The sequence below is a fragment of the Notamacropus eugenii genome, chromosome 4, assembly GCF_028372415.1.
Source record: "Notamacropus eugenii isolate mMacEug1 chromosome 4, mMacEug1.pri_v2, whole genome shotgun sequence".
Lineage (NCBI taxonomy): Eukaryota > Metazoa > Chordata > Mammalia > Diprotodontia > Macropodidae > Notamacropus > Notamacropus eugenii.
In genome coordinates this window covers 27,125,240-27,146,019 of record NC_092875.1, presented here as the reverse complement: position 1 = coordinate 27,146,019, position 20,780 = coordinate 27,125,240, and the positions used below count along the sequence as shown (strand labels likewise).

Below are 20,780 nucleotides of genomic sequence, written 5' to 3'. Positions count from 1 at the left end.
GCTTGCTCAGAGTCCTAGAGCGGGCTTCTCGATCGGCCGGTGCTCCATTCGTCCGGCCTCCTCTCGGAGGAGTAGTCCATGGAGCCCCGGGATTTGCCGAGGCCGCCGATGATGCGCTTGCGGGGTGGGACTGGCGCCAGCTAGGCCCCGCCTCCCCGTTCCGATCCCTAGAGGTGCGCCTCGGCGCCCACGCTTCTGCTGGGGTCAAAGGTCACAGCGCTCCTCTCCGGTCCCCCGCCCATGTCCGAGGTCACGACCTGGGCTGGGGATGCGTCGGGCGGCCTCTGGGGGGCCCTGGGCCAACTCTTTAGAGGCTATGGGTCTGGGCTGGCGCCCCCCCCAAAGCCAGCCGGCCCAGGGCACCCGGTGTTGGAAGCGGGCAGGCAGGAGGCGCTTTGAGATCCTGTCTCTCCTTAGTCTGCGGAGGACTTCCCAGGGCTTCCTGGACGCGAGCCCTTTAAGACCCTGGGAGGTAAGTAGGTGCAGGTGTTAGTTAGCAGCCTGCCATTTAACCGGGGGACTGGAGAGACCTCCGGAGCGGGCTGCACCTGGAGGTGGATAAAGGCGCGGGGGGTGGACTTAGAGCAGCATCTGCTGCTCCATAAACCTCACGCAGTGAATGGATCTGACGGAGGCTAGGGTTTCTCCCCCGCCTCTCTTTTCTCCTTTCTTCTCTTTTCCTTTTCTGTCTTTTCTCTTTTCCTCTCCTCTCTTTCTCCTTTCCTCTCTTTTCCTCTCCTCTCCTTTCTCCTTTCCTCTCTTTTCCTTTCCTCTCTCCTGTCTTCTCTCTTTTACTCTCCTGTCCACTTCTCTTCTATCTCCTCTCCTCTACACGTATTTTCCTTGCACCCTGGTCACCAGAGCTCCCCAGGGTGGCATTTCATAGCATCAGTCATTGTCAAGTTGTGAGTTTTGAACCTGTGTCATCAACCACATAGTTAGGGAGGAATGATGGGAAAGGAACACTGTTACTAGTAAGTGACCTTTGGCAAAATTGTATTTAATTTCCAAATAAACAATGTTACTGTAACAATATACAAGTTTTCCAGTTATGTTGTAACCAATTTTTTTCTTCCAGAGTTGTTTGTATTCGAAAGTGCTCTCCCCAACTTCCCATTTCTTTTCTCCTTTCCCCTCCTTTTTGCTCCCTTTCTTTTCTTCCCCCACCTCCAGAGTCTTCTCCCTTCCTTTTGAGAAAGTTCTCCTTTTCACAACTTTGGGAGTCCTGTCTGTCTGCTTATAAAGCACACCTAATACCTAGACAAAGGGACGGACAGATCAGCTTTACACGAATGAAAGGTCAATCCAGAATGCAGCATAATATAGTTTGACTCCACACAGGAATATGATTCTTTCTGTCTCTAGGCATGATGCTCTATCCATTGAGCCACCTAGCTCCTTCCCATCCCCCCTTTTTTTTGGTTACTGGTAAAAATCATCTGGGAAATATTCCTTCCTAGCCTTTTGCCCCCCTCCCCCTGCTTTGCCCTCTGCTAAGCTGAAGGAGGGAGGATTGGGTTGTTAATAAAGCCCTGATATTTATTTACCTCCTACTTGCCTTGTATTGAATGCCTGATATTCAAAACAGTAGATAGGAAGTATAGACTTTTGCTTTTCTTTTTCTGATTCTGTACTGGGTGGGGCCATGGAACATAGAATGCCTGTCACTACCCTTCTTTATAGGTCAAAGAATAACTGTCTCTCCTCATCCTCAAGTTGTAACACTGCAGCATATCTTGGACTCATCTGGAAACACTCTACTTTTAATCAATTTTGGCATAAATTCCAATCTATGTACTAGCCTTGACAAGTATGCATTTATGACAGTCTTTACCATTAATCGGATTTGCCCGTTGCAGTCTGAATGGTGAGAGTGTTTGTTTTGCATTTGGGGTTGTTTCTTTGGTTTTTGATGCCCGTGCTTTTCAAATTTGGGATTTAGAAAACAACGTATAGGCATGTAAAACATTCTTTAATTACTTTTAAACCTTATTCTCTTCCTCTTTAAATCAACATTTGTATTTGGGGATATGGAAGTGTCCTAGGTAGATACTGATGGTACCAAAAGTTTCATTGAAATGAATTTCTTAGGAGAGGGCAGGTAACCTGACCTAGCAGAGTATTTGAACACTGTTTTGGGTTGAGGATAGGAAGAAGAGGAATTTCAGTGATTTCTTGAGATATTACATCAAGAAGATAGTGTGGAGGATGGATTTGGGGAAATTCCTCTTTGGGGAGAGCGGGTGAGTTGTTTATGACAAAATGAAAGCAGATGATGAGGAATTTAGGTGCAAATAGAACACACATACACAATCTTTTCCTGAAGTCTGTAGTCAAATTTGGAATCTTGAGTTTAAAAATAGAGAAGTGGGGTAGTGAGCCCTGAGATTGACACTGGTTCAGTAACATTGTTAGAATTTGAGAAATTCCTGGAAAAACATTGTAAAATTAGAATATAATTTAAGATTCACCCCATTCTGGACAAGATTATATTTGAGTATCTTTTCTGGGCAGACAAATGCTTGGTAATACTATCAGAAAAGACTGGGGTTTACATTGGAATAAGGCATGAAACTGCAATCTGAAAACAAACAGAGGAAAAGTTTGGCACAATGAAAGGCCAAGTTAGGCTGAATCAGGGGTGGGGAGCTCTAATTCTGGAGGCCTTCTAGGTCCTTGGGTACTGCCTTTTGACTGAGTGCAAGTTGTACCAAACAAATCCCTTTGGGATCACTGTGAGATTTGGGTTCAGTCAAAGGGCTGCACTTGAGGGCCTAGGGGACCACATGTGGCCTCAGGGCCGAAGATTCCCCACCCCTGGTCTGGATAGAGTCAAGGTTGGGAATTCAGAATCCTTGGGTTCCACCCCTGCCTTTGCTATTACTTTGTTTCATTTTCCCCTCTCCATAAAGTAAAAAAAAAAAATTATTTATTTATTTATTTTTTTTACTAAATTTGGTGCAAACATCTGTGGAGATATGTTCATGGTAAATTGTGTGTCATTTTGTTCTAGCTTTGCCTTGACCTTGGGCTAAACCACTTAGCTCTTCTCAAGGCAGCAGTTTCTTTATCTGTCCTATGAAAGGTTTGGTCTGGAATTATCTGAGCCCCCTTCCGGGCCCCTTAATAAAAGAATCAGCAAATATTTGCTTCATCCAGCTCTGCAATAGGTCATAAGTAACATAAGCAATCAGGATGAATTCATGTGCAAATTTAAATTTTTAGGTAAACCCTCCTTTCTAAGGAAAATGCCCACATTAGTTTGTTCTAACAAGTGTAACAAGATCTCATAGGTAACCCTGATTGGCTGTATGGTTAACAGGGCAGTAGATGGGGGCGAAACTTTTTTTTTGTTTATTGTTCAGTCCTGTCTTACTCTCAGTGACCCCATTTGAGGTTTTATAGGCAAAGATACTGTAGTGGTTTGCCATTTCCTTCTCCAGTTTATTTTACAGATGAGGAAAGTGAGGTAAACAGGGTGAAGTGACTTGCTCAGAGTCACTCAGCTAGTAAGTGCCTGTGGTCACATTTGAACTCAGGAAGATGATTCTTTCTGTCTCTAGGCATGGTGCTCTATCCACTGAGCCACCTAGCTCCTCCCCATCCTCTCTTTTTTGGTTACTGGTAAAAATCATCTGGAAAACATTCCTTCCTAGCCTTTTGCCCCGCCCCTCCACCTTTGCCCTCTGTTAAGCTGAAAATATTTGAATTGAGTTGTTTAATAAAGCCGTGATATTTATTTACCTCTTACTTGTCCTGTATTGAATGCCTGATATTCAAAGCAGTAGATCAGAAGTACAGACTTTTGATTTTCTTTTTCTGATTCTACACTGGGTGGGGCCATAGAAGATAGAATGCCAGAGCTGGGAGGGCCCAGGAGGACCCAGGCCTGCTGTGCTTTGAAGTGAGAGTCTAAGGACTTGGGAGGGAACCCAGGTTCTGCCGGTTACCGTCTCTGGACAAGTCAGTCAAGTCAAGAAGCATTTTATTAGGCTCCTCTTATGTGCTTGGCATTGTGCTAAGTGCTGGGGATACAGAGAAACCCTTCCACACCCAAAAAAGGCCCTGCTCTGAAGGAGTTCACAATGTCCTGGGCTTTCAGTTTTCTTCTTCAAAAGAGGGGCTTGAAATAGATGTAAAATGGAGACAATAAGTCTGGGAATATCTGCCTCCCCAGGTTCTTGTGGGGCTGCCATGAGATAAAGTCAGTCAAATACATTGTAAACTCTAATGTGGCACATAAATATCAGTTATTCTTTCCCTAAGAACCTGCCTCAGCCTTTTAGAACCTCTCGGGTGCTGTGTTCTCAAATGACAGCTCTTTCAAGAGGCCTTTCCTGCTTGGACACCTTCCTCTTCCCATTAATAATCATAATGATAATTACACCAATAATAATAGATAGCATTTATATAGTGGTTACTATCTGGCAGGCACTTAGCTAAGCACTTTACAATTATAGGGGGGCGGGGTGGGAAAGGAGAGGCTATTGTTATCCCCATTTTACAGAAGAGGAAACTGAGTCAGATAGTGATTTGCCCAGGGTCATTCAGCTAGTGTTTGAGGTTATATTTGAACTCAGGTCTTCCGGACTCCCCACCTGGTGCTCTATCCACTGCGCCCAGTAACGTGGTATTTGTTCTTTGTGAAGTTCGTTCATCGTCTGTCACTACTTACATCCTCCGTTTTCTATTTACTTTGCTATGAACTTGACTTCCCTCAGAATGTCAGTTTCTTGAGGACAGGGACTGTTTCCTTTGTGTCCTTGTCTTCCCCGGCACCTGGCACACAGAAGGAGTTTAATACTTGCCCGATCAGTTATTAGCCTAAAGGTCCCTTCCAGCTCTCCATAGACATCCAGACCTGGAAGGGATCTTAGACCCGCATGGGTCTAATCTGGTTTTCTTAACCTGGATTCCTCGGGACTCCCCAGCTCCATTCTAATCTTCAAGGACAGCCTTTATGTAAACGCTAGGAAGTCTGCAAAAAGCAGCTAAGCGCCTGTCGTTGGCACCTCTGCCGCAGCCTCCGGAGAAGGCAGCTACGGGAATCAGCGTGCCCATTCTACAGATGGGCACAGAGGGGTCTGGCCACCCCCGAACCCCCCAGGAATCCGAGACTCTCCTGGGCTGGCGTCCCGGGTTACCTTTCCTCCCAGCCCCATCCTCTGGCTTCCCGCCCGTAAGCGTTTGAACTTGGAGACCCGGGGCGGGGGCGGTGATCTTGACCCGGACTCGCAGCCCGGGCTCCGGCGCCGCCTCGTGGCCACTGGGGGAGGAGCGTCCTGGAGCTCCAAGGAGAGAGAGGCGGGGAGGGGCGGGGAGCGGAGGAGGAGCGGGTCCTGACCGCTCCGCGAGGCACCGCTCGCTTCGCCTGCTCATGCATAATCATGATTCCCACCCCTGGGGCTGCTAGAGCCGTCTGCACGGACCCGGCTGAGGTGGGAGCGAGAAGCGTCATGAACTCAGGTGAGGAGCTGGGGGTCTTCGCTTTTCTAGGCTGGGCGGGGCGGGGCAGGGAGCGGGCGGGATCAGGCGCGCGCCGGGCAGCCCGTGACCCGGAAGCAGCCGCGCGAGGGCCCCGTTGCCGAGCGCGAGCGCCGGGGGCGGGGCTTGGAAGCGGCGGCGGAGGCTGCTGAGGAGGAGGCGGCTCAGGAGGAGGCGGCTGAGGAGAAGGAGGAGGAGGAGGAGGAGGAGGAGGCGGCGGCGGCGGCGGCGGCGGCTGCTGAGGCGGCCGAGGCGGCCGCTCCCTGGGCTCCCTTCGCGTCCCTGAGTCCGAGGCCGACACCTCCCGCGGCCCCAGGCCCGGGCGGCGGCGCCATGAGCGCGGCCGGGCTGCTGGCCCCGGCCCCGGCCGGAGCGCCACCCGCCCCGGAGTACTACCCGGAGGAGGAGGAGGAGCTGGAGAGCGCCGAGGACGACGAGCGGAGCTGCCGCGGCCGCGAGTCCGACGAAGGTGCCGCCCGCCGGGCCGGGGGAGGGGAGCGAGCGAGAGAGAGCTGGGCGTCCAGCCTCGGCGCCTTTGCCCAAGTCGGGCCCCACGCCTGCAGTGCGCTCTCCTCGCCTCGGGCTGGGTCCAGACGTTCTCAGAGTGGTCTGGGGATGGGAGGGGGGCAGCCTTGTCAAAACTTTTTATTTCTGTTGTGGTAAATATCGATAGACTCCACTCGAGCCACAACTCTTTTGGGGGGAGGGAGTCCCTCAAATTTTAATCCTGGGACCGAAAAGTTGGAGAATCGTCGAATGAAAACTAGAGCCGTGAAGGAACCTCGGAGACCATGTCGAACCAGTTACCTTTGTTTGCAGCAGGGGAAACTGAGACCCATCCTTTCCTTAGAGCTTTTTAGAATCTCTAGATTTTACCTACTTAATTCTAAAGCTACTAATTGTGTCGTCAACAAGCATTTATTAAACACTCGCTGTTTGCTCGGCTGGCTCTTGGGCCAAGCCTCAGGAATCCTAATAAAAGCAAAACAAACACTCTGCCCGCTGGGAGCTTCCATTCTAATGGGGGAGACACCATATAAGGGGGGCTGGAAAGGGGTAGGTGTAAGCCCCCGGGGGGGGAAGTCCTTTCCTGGGCCCTTCCCCCTGCCTGCTGCTGGTGTCTCTTTTCAAATTACTTTGTATTTACTCTGGTATTTTCTATCCCCGACAAATTAGGCCCCTCCCCACAGTATTTACTTTGTATAGTTGCTTTGTAACATTGTTTCCCTCTGTAGAATCCTGTGCTCCGTAGTCATTTCTTAAAGCACTTACTGTGTGCTACGTTCTGGCGTGACAGGGAATGTGTTAAGAAGAATATAAGCTTCTTGAGCACAAAGGCTCTAATGTCATTTCCGTAAAAATAATTTTAGAAACCACAGGAAACGTTTAAATATGAAAAATAAACAAAAGCTAGATGGCCCAGTAGATAAAATGCTGGGCCTAGAGTAGAGCTGAATTCAAATTTGGCCTAAGACATTTCTTAGCTTGTGATCCTGGGCAAGTCACTTCACTTAGATTGCCTCAGTTTCTTCATCTGTAAAATGAGCTGTAGAAGGAAATTGCAGACCACTCCAGGATCTCTGTCAAGAGAACCCCAAATGGGGTCATGACAGACAAGACTGAAAATGACTGAACAAAATCAAACGATGAGTATGATAGTAGTATCTACCTCCCAGGGTTGTTGTGAGGACCAAAGGAGATAATATTTGTGAAGCTCCTCCATCCTAGCTATTATTATTGTTATTATTTGCTGTGTGGTGAAGACACCAATATCCAGCCTCTTGCTGTGTGACCAGAGAGGGGGGAAGACGTAGGGAGGATCTGGATTCTAGTGATGGCTTTCCCTGGGCACTTAACCTCACTGTGCCTTAAGGCACCTCTCTTAAGACTAAGTTGTAGGAACAATCTTGAGTGTGTTTTGTGTGGGCCAGTTCTGGGTTCCCCTGCCCTCTAGGAGCCCACATTTCAAGGGGCTGAGGCAGGAGACCCGCTGCAGTTGTGTATTTGTTTCCATTGATGAAGGAGATATCACTCACAGGAGTACTCTGTGGTGATTGTTTCCACAGCCCAAAAACATCCCTAGAACCTTGCCTGGTGGAAGATGTATAATAAATACTTAGTGAATAAGTAAATGACTTTTAATACTTTGCAGAGCTTTCACCTGGAAGTCAGATTAGATTTCTTCTGCTAGGTGGCACAGTTGAGAGAGCAGGGGTGGAGAACTTTCTATTTCAAGGCCACATGTGGTCCTCTAGGCCCTCAAGTGTGACCTTTTGAACTGATTCCAAACTTCTTGTTCTGTGAAGTTTGGATTCAGTCAAAGGGCTGCACTTGAGGACCTAGAGGGCCATGTATGTCTTTGAAGCTGCAGGTTCCCCACCTTTGAGAGCATAAGACTTAAAGTCAAGACCTGAGTTTGAATTCTTTTTCTCGCACTCAGTGGGTATGTGATCTTGGGCAGATCACTCAGCCTCTGCCTGTCTCACCGTCCTCTTTTGTAAGATTTGGATAATAACAATGCGTCCCTTGAAGTATTATTATGTGACTCAAAGTAAAGTGCTCTGCAAATCTTAAAGATTTGCTGTTTTATTTTAAACCTTAGCTTTAAAGGACTATATCCAAAGTACCTGTCATTGGCCCTGCAGTGGGTAAAAGCTGCAAAGAGGCAAATTTGGCTTTTACCTAAGAACTTCCTAAGGACTTCTTCATGAGTAGAATGACTTCTATTCTAGCTTCCAGCATCTGAAACACTGGCAGTCTTCTGGCTTTGGTGTCTCTGTTGGTTATGATGTAGAGAGAATTTTCATTTGTATTTGGTACTCTCTGAGGGTTATTCTAATTCTGAGATTCCTGGATTTAGAACCTGGGGGTAGGAAGTTTAGCTATTTTAGGATTATGGAGATTAGAGCTGGAATACTATAATAGCTAGCATTTAGTGAACTCAGAGATTAACAACCCAGTTCCCTCATTTTACAGATGAGGAAACTGAAGCCCAGGTTGTGACTTGCCTAAGGTCACACAGCTAGGAAATGACAAAACTGGAAATTGAGTGAGAATCCTTTTTGATTTCAAATTCAGTATGGCTTAGTATCAGTATGACATACATGTATTATACTTTTCCTTGCCAGTTTTTGGACCATCTCTGTCTCTTCTCTAACCTCTATTATTGCTGGATGGCTGAGCATTTCTGTTAATTAGCATTCAGAGACACTTGCTATTGTTCCCTAGACTTAAAGCTAAAAGAAACCTGTGAGGTCATGTAGTATTTGTTCAGTCATTTCAATCATGTCCAACTCTGCGACCCTTTTTTTGGGTTTTCTTGGCAGAGATATTTCAGTGGTTTACCATTTCATTCTCCAACTCATTTTATAGATGAGGAAACTGAGGCAAACAGGGTGAAGTGATTTGCTCTGGGTCCCACAGCTAGTAAGTGTCATAGGCCAGATTTGAACTCAGGAAGATGAGTCTTCCTGACTCTAGGCCTGGAACTCTGTGCACTATCACTCTTCCTAGCTGCTACTATCTTTGCCCTAGGAGCTTTTATTTTGATGGGAGAGAGAATGCATAAAGGAAATGGAGCCTGAGAACAATTTCAGAGGAGGTATCAAAGATCTGGACTTGGAAGTGACCCTGACAACCTTATTTTACAGACGAGGAAACTGAGACCTAGAGGTGGAGTGACTTGCCCAAGGTCCCATGTAGTGGTAGAGTGGTATTGGAGTTCATTTCCTAGACTTCTAAATTGCATTGCTCTCCCCAGTGCACCACTGTCCCTAGGGAGGAAGTTACTTGGGTGGTGAGAGCTCACCAGAAGGTATGTCCTTTGTCATGACCTTTCCAGGAATGAATTGTTGATTTGATTAGTGTTCCCAGAGCTAGTCAGGAACTGGTGGGGTATGGCAGGGAAACCACTGGGGTCAGGTCTGGGGTCAGTTAAATGTGATCAGAGATGCATAGTGGGCACCATGAGGGGAAAATGGCCAGGGCTTCACATGGCTGGGGGGGTGCGACTTACCCAAGGCCAGTAGCACAGTTGGGATTTAAACCTAAGTCTTCTGAGTCCACATCCAGGGCTCTCTGTCCTCAACTGTATGGACTCATTTGAATAACATTTCTATAGTCATTTATAGTTTACTGTAATTGAAATGATTCTTTCAGGTAAATCCAAGTTTGCTTACCCCTGTTTTACATATGGAGCCGTACATAGACTAAGGATGCAGTAGAAATTGTTGGTCTAGTGGAAAAAGACCATCTTGAGTTCTGAGGGTAGATCTACTGCTCTTTGTTGCCATTATGTTCTTGGCCAAGTCACTGCACCTCTAAGAGTTTCATTTCTCTGAGTTGTAAAATGAAGAAGTTGGACTCCATGTTTTCCAAGACCCCTTCTGCCTGTAATCCTGATAGGGGTTTACTCAAAGACCATCTGGGGCAAACTCTTTGAGGCCCTGGAGTAACTCGATTTTGTAGTTGAATCCCATGGGCCTAGCACCTTGAGAGCACTTAGGTGCTTAATAAATGCTTATTGATTGGTCTTTCAGCTCTCTTAAGTTCATCACCCTTGCTGTCATCCTACCTTAGATGAGTCTACCTCCTGTCGTTCTTTCATGCATTCTTGCCCCACATTACTCTTAGACATATGGCCAGTTTTGTATCAGTTATTATTTGGGCATGTCATCTCCTTTTACTGGATTGCGAGTATGGATCTTGCCTATTTCTAGATAATCTTTGTTAATGGAAATGAAACCTGAAGTGACAGAGAAACCTAGATGGGGTATGACTCAGTCAGTCAACAAATGTTTCATTAGTCTATTTTGTGCCAGACACTGTGCTAATCTTTAGTGATATAATGAAATCCCCCCCTCCACACCCCCTAGACAAACAAAACAGGGAAAAAACAGGACCTGCTCTCTGGGAGTTCGGTTTAACTGGGCCTGTTCAGGCAGCAAGATATATAATAGAAAGAAGGTCCTGAAATAAAGAATGGCTAAGAAAGGCTTCTTGCAGAAGGTAGAGGTGAGGCAGGAAGGAGTTCCAGGCATAGGAGATAGCTAGTGAAAATGCTTGGAGTCAGGACGCAGACTGTGAGGATCTGCTTGGTCACCTGTGTCACTGGATTGTAGAGTAGACAGAGGAGAGTAAGGTGTCAAAAGAGTGGAAAGTATAGGGGCAAAGAAGGGGTAGAGGGAGGAAGCTAGCAGGATCCTGAAAGGGTGGGGGAAGGGAGCAGGATGTATCAAGGCAAGGGCAAGTTCTAGAGGTCCAGAAGTGATGTATAGAGGGCAGTGCTAGAAAGCACTTGGGGCTGTAGGGGACACTAGGCCAAATGAATGGAATTTAACTGGGTGTAGGAAGGGGCTGCAGAGGACTCCTGAACCTTGGCTGCCGGGCCAGAAGAGACTCACAAGAAGTGTGCAGCTGTGTGTGTCTGTGTGTGCATAAATAGAGGAAGAAAGCAGAGGTGACGGGTTGTATTGATTAGCTTCACTGTTCCTGAGTTTCCAGAGAATTTAGGCATAATGTGAATTTGAATTGTCAGAAGATGTGTGGCTTTGATTGTTTCCAAAAGGACATTTGCTCGTTGGCAGTACTAGGGCTGCCTTGGGCACTGGTTGCCTTTATCTTTTACTATTGGGCTCACACTCAAACACATCTTTACTGTGGTTTTGTAGACCAGATTTTGGAAGTGGGGTCTTGTGTGCTCTTAACTGGGGCATGCTGCACAGTTTATCTAAGTGGCCAGGAGGGGGAGCAGTGGTGTCAGAGCTGAAGTCTGGACAAAAGTGATAGTCTGGTGAAGTTACAGAAAATTTTGGCCATTTTATTTTTTGTAAAAAAAATTAGTCACACTGACATGAACCAATTTAACTGTTCAATAATTTTCCTTTTCCCAAACTCCCCCCCCCCCCCCACTCCTTTACAGAGCGTGAAAAGATATATGGGGATTATATGCTTAGGTCAATAGGATTGTTTGTTTCTTTGTGCTTTTATCCCTAGCACCTTGTGTGGCACATAGTAAGCATTTAATAAATGCTTGTTAATTGATTATGGATGGATCTGGCCTGCTTGTGTTTTGCTTTTGAATGTCTGATGTGAATTATGTCTGGCTCATAATGGGCATGTGTGAGATTTCTTGTCTGTGCTAGCGTGGGCTCCCTAAAGGACTGAGGGTTTTCTTGGATTGCTTCCTAGTCAGCAATTTAAAAATCCTTCTTCCCTGGTCTAGCTCTTTTGTTAGAAATGGCAGATTTGTTCCCTCACTCCTGTTCTTGAAGTCACTTTTGGCCCCTGTTTTGCATGTTGCCAATTGAGGGAGAGGCAGACTATGCTGCTCTGCAGCCAGGAGTTTCAGGGAAATCCTGACACAAGTTAAAAAGGCTCATAAAATATGGCTCTTAAGTATACTTCTTTCTATGTGCTATAGCTTGCCATAGACAAATAAAAAAACAACTGTGTACCAAATCTTTTTTGCTGTTGTTAATTCCAACTAATCCCTCCTCTTGCTTTTCCTTCAGATACAGAGGATGCTAGTGAAACTGACCTGGCAAAACACGATGAGGAGGATTATGTCGAAATGAAGGAACAGTGAGTAGTATACACCTTTTTTTGGTATTGTTTTGCTATTTCTTTCCTGTGGTTTGAAATGGACAAGAAATCTGGTTTAGAAATCTATATTTGAGTAAACTTAGTCAATTTAGTTTGGGTAGAATTAAAAAAAAAAAAGAAACCCTTCCAAAGGCAGGGTTATTTTTCCCCCTGTGGCAGCATAGACTATTAGAGCTTTATCCTTACAGATATTCTGTCTAACATTTCTGTTTTATAGTTGAAGCAGGATCCAGAAAGACTAAGGACATCTCCAGGGTCACACAGTTAATCAGTACTTACATAACTTATGTTTTTCCTGCTTTAACTTTTTTATATTTGGTTCACTTTCCATTTGGATGATAGAAGCAGGGAGATCAGTTATCCTGCAACAATGTTGCCTTCCTCTCTACATTAGAGGATGTGTTATATTCCAGTAAAGTCTTTAATACTACCCAACTCTGCTTATCACCTCCAGGTAGGACCCCATTGAAATAATTCCAGATTAATTAAACAACCTGTCCTGTTTTATAAAGGCAGAATAGAATTCCACTCTCTTTCAGTAATCTGTTAGGATACATGATAACTTTTACTCAAGAAAATTGTATTGTTACTTAATTGAACCACCCCCCTTATACTTCACCTATAGCCCAGTTCCTAAGTGGACATGGAGAAGGGTTGCTTACCATTCTTATGTGCCACGGCATGTCCCAGAGCATTAGAGATTTGAAAACTAGAATTCCATTTTCTTTAGCTCCCTTCAAGTTGTATAATACCATTTCCTTTTACTTTTCTTCAAAGGTCCTAATAGCAGTCTCTTTGTGGGCCTCCTGGATTATCTTCAAATCTGACTGATGTTAAATACTGTGGATGTGTTCCTCTTCACCCTTGTTGTGTCAGGGACTTCTTTGTCAGTCTGTCAGATACTGTGGACTCCTCAGAATAATGGTTTTAAATACATAAAATCAAACACATAGGATTACTAATCTTTTAAAAATAAGCTCATGAACTGGCTCCCAGCTTAAGAGCCTCTCCTTTATATTATAGGTCTTTTTAGGCTGTGCTGCTTATGTTTTCATCGCAGGGTCATGTTTGCTTTTTTATAGACGAAAAACTACCCTAATGATAAAGCTCTTGAAGTCTTTTTAAAAAATTCGCTTTGATCCTGAAATCTTTTTATATCATTTGTGTAGAACTGGTAAACATCTTTACTGGGAATAGTTAATGCTGAGAAAAAGTGGATAGAGTTGGATGATCTCTGATATTCTTTTAAGCCTTTTTTTTTTTTGGCAAGGAATCTGTCCTTCTTAGATTTTGACCCATGATCTAGATGTCCAAAATTCCATTTTAGCTGACTATTTGCTTCCCAGATTACCTTCTCTTTCACCACCTTGCCTGTAGTGGGCACATAACTTGTACTTCCAGATGTTTTTCCCTTCGCAAGTTTTTCTTTTGACATCTTCTCTGGTTTACCAAACTGGGTCTCAAAGACAGAGTCCAAAGTCAAAGGTTCTAGCAAATACTTCCTTGGACCAGATGTCTAAACTCAATGATTGTGCTCATCCCACCATCCTGATCCATGAAATAGTTATTGAGCACTTGTATATAACATTCCAGTTGTGCTTTCCCTCCTGCTCTTTAGCTGTCCTTCAAGTTTTGTTACCCAGGTGAGTGCATAATTTCATTAATGTGATGCAAGTGGTAACCTGTCGCTTCTTTCTTGTCCAGGTCCTCCTATAAATTATTCTAAAAATATTTACCCCACATATTGATGACCTTTCTCTTTGGGTTTAAAGATTTCACAGATAGCAGTATTGACTTTATCCACTATCTCTCATTTTTATTTCATGACCAACTCAGCCCCTTCTGGTCATATCCATCCTTGATGTGATCATCAATTGTACATAATTTCTTGCATGGAAATCATTGTTGGTCATATGCTGTACCCTAACTACATAGCCCTCAGTGCAATTCTCCATTGGCCTTTGGGTCACTTGCACTTTTCATTCTTTTCTGATCATGTTTTTCATGATCACAGTCAGCCAAGTAGTATCACTGCAAGAATATTAGTGCTAGAAAGATGAGCTTTTGTAACTTGGAGCAGCATGGGATCACTGAGCCATGCTGTACACTTTCCTATTTTCTCCTTGTCTCCAGTTCTGAATTGGATGACTATCTGCCCCATTTTTCCAGGATAGATATACTGATGGAATAACTTGAGGAAGTGCGCATCCAACTGCATTTTGTGATCTTGGTAGTGTATATACTTTCTAACCCATTCGGGTGGCTAGTCTGATCTCTTTTGAGGGTTCTTTGCTTTTACTGAGCAGGCTCTGTACGTGGTCACCATGATGTCATCTGCAAATGAGAACCTTTAGGGAATGTCACTATTTCTAGATCTTCCTTCTGTTCAGACTTTGTATAGGACATCCTCTGTACAAGCGGATGTTTCTGTGGTTGTCATATCATTCTTGGATGGACAAGTAGCTTCTTCCTTCTCAGAGAAGCCTTGAGTCTGTTTCCAAGCTCTTAATCTCATAGCTGGTTTTCTCCTTCCCTCTGCCTCTGTGTGATACTCTTCCACTGTCTTGTGTCCTGATAAAGGTCAAACCTGACTCCCTGCCCCCCTGACCTTTTTTCTCCCCAGTGAAGCCTTGCTTTTTGTTTCCTCAGAATGCTGCTTTCTCTCTACTGACCTGAAATGTAGAGACTCTCTTCATCTGCTTTAGCAGGGAGACTAGACTATGCTTGGGACACAAATAAGAGAACTGCAGACACGGCACGCTTGGTGCACGGCTCTCTGTAATTTCTTCTCTTTGTCCAGCCTCATTTTCTGCATCTGCCCGTGGGGGTTGTCACTTCACTCCCCCACACCCAGCAGCCACCTCTTCCTGACCGTGTCTCCTCTGAACTTCTTGTCTTTCTTCTGCACGTCAGCTTGATGCTCCCATTCCCCTTGTCAGCACTTGTACCCCCGTCCTTTCTGTGGATGCAGGGCTGCAGATGGAGGTGAGTCCTTCAGAGAGAGATCAGGGCTGTAGTCGGCGCCTCTTTGCATTCGGCCTGATCAGTTTTATTGCTCTTTACCTTGTCTGCTAACCAGCATTTTTGTTGTTATTCTTTTCTCTCCACTCTTTTGTTCCTTTTTTTATTGGCTAAATAGATTACAATAATTTTTTCTTTTTTTGATACATATAACTTTGTTATTGTTGTTGAGTCATTTCTACTTGTGTGTGACTTCATGATTCTGTTTGGGTTTTTTTTGGTGAAGATCCTGGAGTGGTTGGCCATTTCCTTCTCCAGATCATTTTATAGATGAGGAAACTGAGGCAAACAGGGTGAAGTGACTTGCCCAGGGTCACACAGCTAGTAAGTGTGTAAGGCCAGGTATGAACTCAGGTCTTGACTTTGGGCCTGTCATTCTATCCACTGTGCCACCTAGCTTTGTAGTCTTCAACGGAAACATTGAGATACATGTAGAAAAATCTGAAATTGAGTGTGCATGAAATATCAAACTGTTCTTTACAGTTTGTTGTTGGTCTTTTTTTTTTTTCCAAGACATGTCTCACTCTTCAGGGCCCCATTTGGGTTTCCTTCACAAAGATACTGGAGTACTTTGCCATTGCCTTCTCCAGCTCATTTTACAGATGAAGAAACTGAGGCAAATAGGGTTAAGCACCTTTCCCAGGATCATATAGCTAGTAAATAAAAATAGTAAATGTCTAAGTCTTTCTGATCCCTGACCTGGCGTTCTATCCACTTTGCCACTTAGCATCCCTAAAGTTAATATATATTTTCAGAACTTAAGTACAGACTTCATAAGTATATGTATCTCAACAGACCTTAATATTATTACTGTGTACAAAACATTAATTGATGCTTAATAATGGCCTTATGTTACTATGAAAAGGATAAACTGTATTTCAACATGCGGTATAAGGAAGTGATGGAAGTAATTGATTAAAAATTTTTTAATGTAAATTTAAAAAAAAATTAATTTTAAAAAGTTTTATGCAGTATTGTTAAAATACAGAGCTTTAGTGTTTAAGCCCTTAGCTGTTCCAGTGACTAATTTGGAATAGCTGAAGCATTTTTCATAGAATAATAGATGCTGTGTAGAGGCAGGGTAATGTAGTAGAATGCTGGCCTTGGCAGTGGGAGATTGGAGTTCAAGATCCACCTCTGCCTGTTTCACTTACACCTCTTAGGTCATTGATGTTCACGGTTACAATTGCTAAATTAAACTTTTTCTCCATTAGGGCATTGTATTACTTGTGCTTCTTTTTATCAGTGTAAGTCACTGCCTTTTTTTTTTTTTTTTGGTCTTATTTTCATAGTTCAGTGTTACTCCTTGGAATAAATAACAGTCATGCCCACCCACACCTTACAGCAAGCACAGATAAAATTTCTTTTACTTTGTAATAGTCTTAAGCTCTTAGACTCTCCACTTCCTCCTTCTTTCCCAACTTCTGACACATATTCTTGGGTTCTGCTTTTACTGACATAATTTTAAGTGTTTGCTATTTCCTAATTTTCCTAGATGAAAGCATTAGTCATCTGGAGTTTTTCCTTCTTTGATCATATTCCTAGTCACTTCCTGCATATCTTTTACTGTGATTCTAAACCATCTTGGAGGTTCTTGTAGCATGTTTGGTCTGTCCTGCAGATTATTTCTATTCCAAAGTCTGGTCCTTGTTTGTTTGTTTTCCTCTCATTTCTCTTCTCCCTCCTCCTGCCCCGGGTCTTTTTTTGAGAAGTGGGGATGATTTCATCTTCATTTCTTTTAATCAATCAACAAACACTTATTAAGTAGGTGTTGTGCCAGATGGTAGGGACAAAAGGAAGGCAAATGCCTCCCTTTGGCTTCAGGGAGCTCAGGTTCTAATGAGGTAATAAACAGGCCCACGGAGGGTGCGCAAGAGTTATGTTTAATATTGTCTGGAGCCTCTTACTTGCTCATTTTTTCTTTTGTTCTCTTGCAAGGCTTTCCACATGAGAGTTTCTTCCTTTTTCCTTATTTTCTTTCTTCTTGTTCTATACATTTTTTTTGTCCTGTCTGGCCTTGGTCTTTAGTGCTACAGAGTAGCTGCATGACTTACTCAGCCACCTGCCTATATATACACAACAGTTTTTCCCCAGAATTTTAGAGCTCTTGTAGGGGGAGGGGAGGAGGGAGAACTGTAAATGGAAAGATATTCTACATAAAATTATGGTACTTAGTTTTTTGTTTAATACTGGCTTCTCTGTCCTGTGAGGAATCTGCTTCCTTCAACCTTATTGTGACATAAAATACTACTTTCCAGTTTACTCTTTCCCGTGTCTTAACCTTCCACATGAATTACATCAATTATTCTCTGGGACCGTCTCCCCTACAACTCCACCTGTCTTAGCCATTTTCAGTTTCCCATAGAAATTTCTCTGCTGTTGGTCACTCCTGTCTGATGTTAGCCCTGGCTTTGGAGGCTTCCATTGTATTGGGTTCTTTATTAGAAGGTTCTTATCTTCTTGGCCTTCTCTAGGAATCCCATTTTATGAGACATCAAGAGCACGCTCTGAGCCGGGTCTGGGATGGGACTGAGAGGGCTTCAGCTTGCACAACTGAAGTCTTCCTTTTTCAGTTCAGCCTATTGGTAATCAGCCCCCTGGAATGTTCCATCTTCATTGAAATGGGCATTGTGAGACTCTGAGTCAGGTACTTCACATTATGTATGCCAAAGATAGAGTTCTAGCCCTCTGCGTTACTTCTCTGACAGGGACCACAGAACATGTGCGTAATATTTATGCAATGTTTGTATAGCGATTCCTTCCTCCAGACTGGTGTTCTTTAGATGGGAGAGAGATGCTGTGGAAAGTCCCGGCATCTTTTTGATAGATACAGCTGTAGTCTTAAGAAAGCACTGATAATTTGTACCCTTGGAGCAAAAGAATTTTACCTGACTAAAAAAAAATGTATGGGCAGGTATGGTGGGGTTTTGTTACTGGTATGTTAGTAATATATGGGCAGAACATTATTAAATTTTGTTCATTTTTTTCTCTCTGTACAATTTTGAGGATGTCTTCAGGGTACAGATGAAGCTATTTATTGGACTGTGAGACACATGCGAAACTAGCATTTAGAGAGTCAGTTATACACTCTGGCAAGTCTCTGTTGCCCATCAGGTGCTGGGGGAAATATCACCTCTTACGTTCTAAGGGAAGCTTTCTGGATTTTTGCTTTTTTTAATGTCAACTATTCTTTTCCAAATAAGGCTTAATCTGGTTTTAAATGACAAAAAATTGTTATATCTTCCCAGATTCTCCCTTAAAAATATTAATGTGGTTTATTTAGCTTAGAATTTAAATACCCATCGTTCTATCTTTGTAGAATGTAGGAAAAATATCTGTAGAAAGCCCTGTTATAGTTCCTTTGACTTTTTAAAATCTTATGTATGAAATTGATATGGTAGTTATGTTTCATTCCATTGTGGATGGGAATGGTCATGGCTGTCTTCACAGCTGTGGGGTTTTTCCCCTGTTCATTTACTCAGTATCATTGGTGCTTCTAAGCCTACCTCGTATCTGCTTTCCTAGTACATACTTGCATTTTGCTCATCAGTATATGTTAACATTTATTGAAGTTCACAATTTTCACAGCCCTGAAGCTTTTATCATTCATTGCCAAAGATGAGGTCATAGGATTTGCCAGAGAGTTGGGCCCAGTCTGAGAAAAAGTTCTAGAATCATGAATTCAGAGCTGGATGGGACCCTAGAAAGCATTAAATTCAGTTCCCTCATTTTGCAGATGGGGAAACTGAGGTTAACAAAGTCCTCTTTGTGTGAGTCCCCACTTCCTAAGATAAAAACCTAGTATATTGACAAACACATAAGAAAAATTGGAGAATTATTGTCTGTCAGGTAATGACAATGATGAAATTCCCACGTGAGCTCACTTGCATTCTCCTGAAGCAGTTTTTGCATTAATGCTGCTTTCAAAATTTCTCTGCAGGATGTATCAGGACAAACTGGCGTCTCTCAAGAGGCAATTGCAACAACTGCAGGAAGGTTAGTGTGGTTTAGTCTACTCCATTATTGAGTAGACTTGGTGACACAGTTTCTGACCATGCACATGGCTAATTGCTTTTTAGAAAATTTTAAATCTTACCTAACTTTCTGTGGGCCACCTTCCCACTTTTGGAGTACAAACTCCTTCTGGTATTGCATACTCAACTTGATGCAAATATATTTTGATATTTTTAATATAATGTACATTTTTGTTTTTTTAGTCTAGTCTTTTGATTTCGTCTTTGTGGGTAAGTCCCTCAACGAATGGGGGTCGAGAACGTATCTGGGTTTGTAGTCCTAGCAAGTTGCTTGGGGCACTGAGGTTGGATGACTGGTCCGTGGTCAGTTGAGCAGTATGTCAGCAGCAGGGCATGAGTCAAGGCCTTCCATCCTGGAGGGTCCTCTTCCTCTTCTCACCATGAACATGAGGAAACTGCTCAGCGTATAAACCTGCTGCTTTCAAAAAGTCCTAGTGCAGACGAGTTCAGAATTAACTGCAATACTGCTTCTTTTCCCTGTTGGTTTATAGAGTTGAGATTTGAATAGAATACTTGGATTATTTTTATGCTTGTGGCATCAAAACTGAAGTGCTGTCGCTTTAACATAAATGCCTTTTGGTTTGTCTTCAGCAACTTTTCTCTTGAGAAAGACCACCTTTAATTTGGCTCCACAGTGAATAATACAGAGGGAGTTATTAGGGTAGTTACATATTTAAGTTCTGAAATGTAATGTAAATATTAAAATGGAAAGGAGTAGAATCTAGTTTGTGGGGTTTTTAATATGCACTAAATACAGTTGTCTGAAGGATTCTGAAATCAGTACCAGTAGACTAGTCTACTTAAATGTGAACTAAAGAGAATGATTTTATTTGGAAATGCCTTCCTCCCCTACTGAAATGCTCAGTCGCTCCCCTTCCATAGTAAGCATTTTTTGCACAATAGTTTTATGTATATTTTTAGTGTATGCTAGTGTGGATATTTATATTTCCTTTCAAAGGGATCTCACTTTGGGGTTGTAATCTATCTTGGGGGGAGGACTGCCCATTTTCAGACTATTTCAATAGTTATATAAAAATTAAATTTAGATAACTTAAATTTTAAAAGCAGGTTGATCTTCAGAGTAAACTTTGTAAATTATTTACATTAGGTACATTACAGGAATATCAGAAAAGGATGAAAAAACTGGACCAGCAGTACAAAGAAAGGATACGAAATGCAGGTAAGGAAGTGGAACATCTTAATGGAAATGAAACACTCTCCATCTACCTTTCTTGAACTAATTTTTGGTCTTCAACAAGTTGGCTACACCAGAGGGGCCACCATAGAAGGCCACAATTCTTCCAGCCTTCTAAATAAAATGTATTTGGGAAATATCTAACAGAATAAATAATACGATAGAATAAAAACTAACACTAAGCGCTTACTGTGTGCCAGGTACGGTGCCAATCCCTTTTACAATTACTCTCATTTGATCGTCATAACAACCCTTTAAGGTAGGTGCTCTTATTCTAGCCACTTTACAGTTGAGGAAACTGAGGCAAACAGAAGTTAAGTGACTTTTCCCAGGGCCACATACCTAGGAAGTGTCTGGGGCTCAACTTGAATGTGGGTCTTCCTGATTCCAAGTCTAGTGCTTTATCCACTGTGCTACCTAACTGCCTCAGTAGAACACAAATA

General features: G+C 43.4%; 1 protein-coding gene across 3 annotated transcripts in view; it reads left to right on the top strand.

Moving 5' to 3' along the window:
* Nucleotides 1–41: 41 nt before the first annotated feature.
* SUDS3 (SDS3 homolog, SIN3A corepressor complex component) overlaps nucleotides 42–20,780 on the top strand; it is a 46,609-nt gene continuing 25,870 nt past the window's right edge. The window contains exons 1-4 of one of the 3 annotated variants that reach the window (XM_072600305.1): nucleotides 42–472; nucleotides 11,997–12,066; nucleotides 19,049–19,104; nucleotides 20,251–20,322. In XM_072600305.1, coding sequence (XP_072456406.1) covers nucleotides 12,056–12,066; nucleotides 19,049–19,104; nucleotides 20,251–20,322 — 139 coding nt within the window. In that variant the 5' untranslated portion in view covers nucleotides 42–472; nucleotides 11,997–12,055. Of the gene's footprint in view, nucleotides 473–4,998; nucleotides 5,467–5,722; nucleotides 5,954–11,996; nucleotides 12,067–19,048; nucleotides 19,105–20,250; nucleotides 20,323–20,780 lie in introns of those variants that run through there. The other 2 variants (XM_072600304.1, XM_072600306.1) reach the window with 2 other exon arrangements.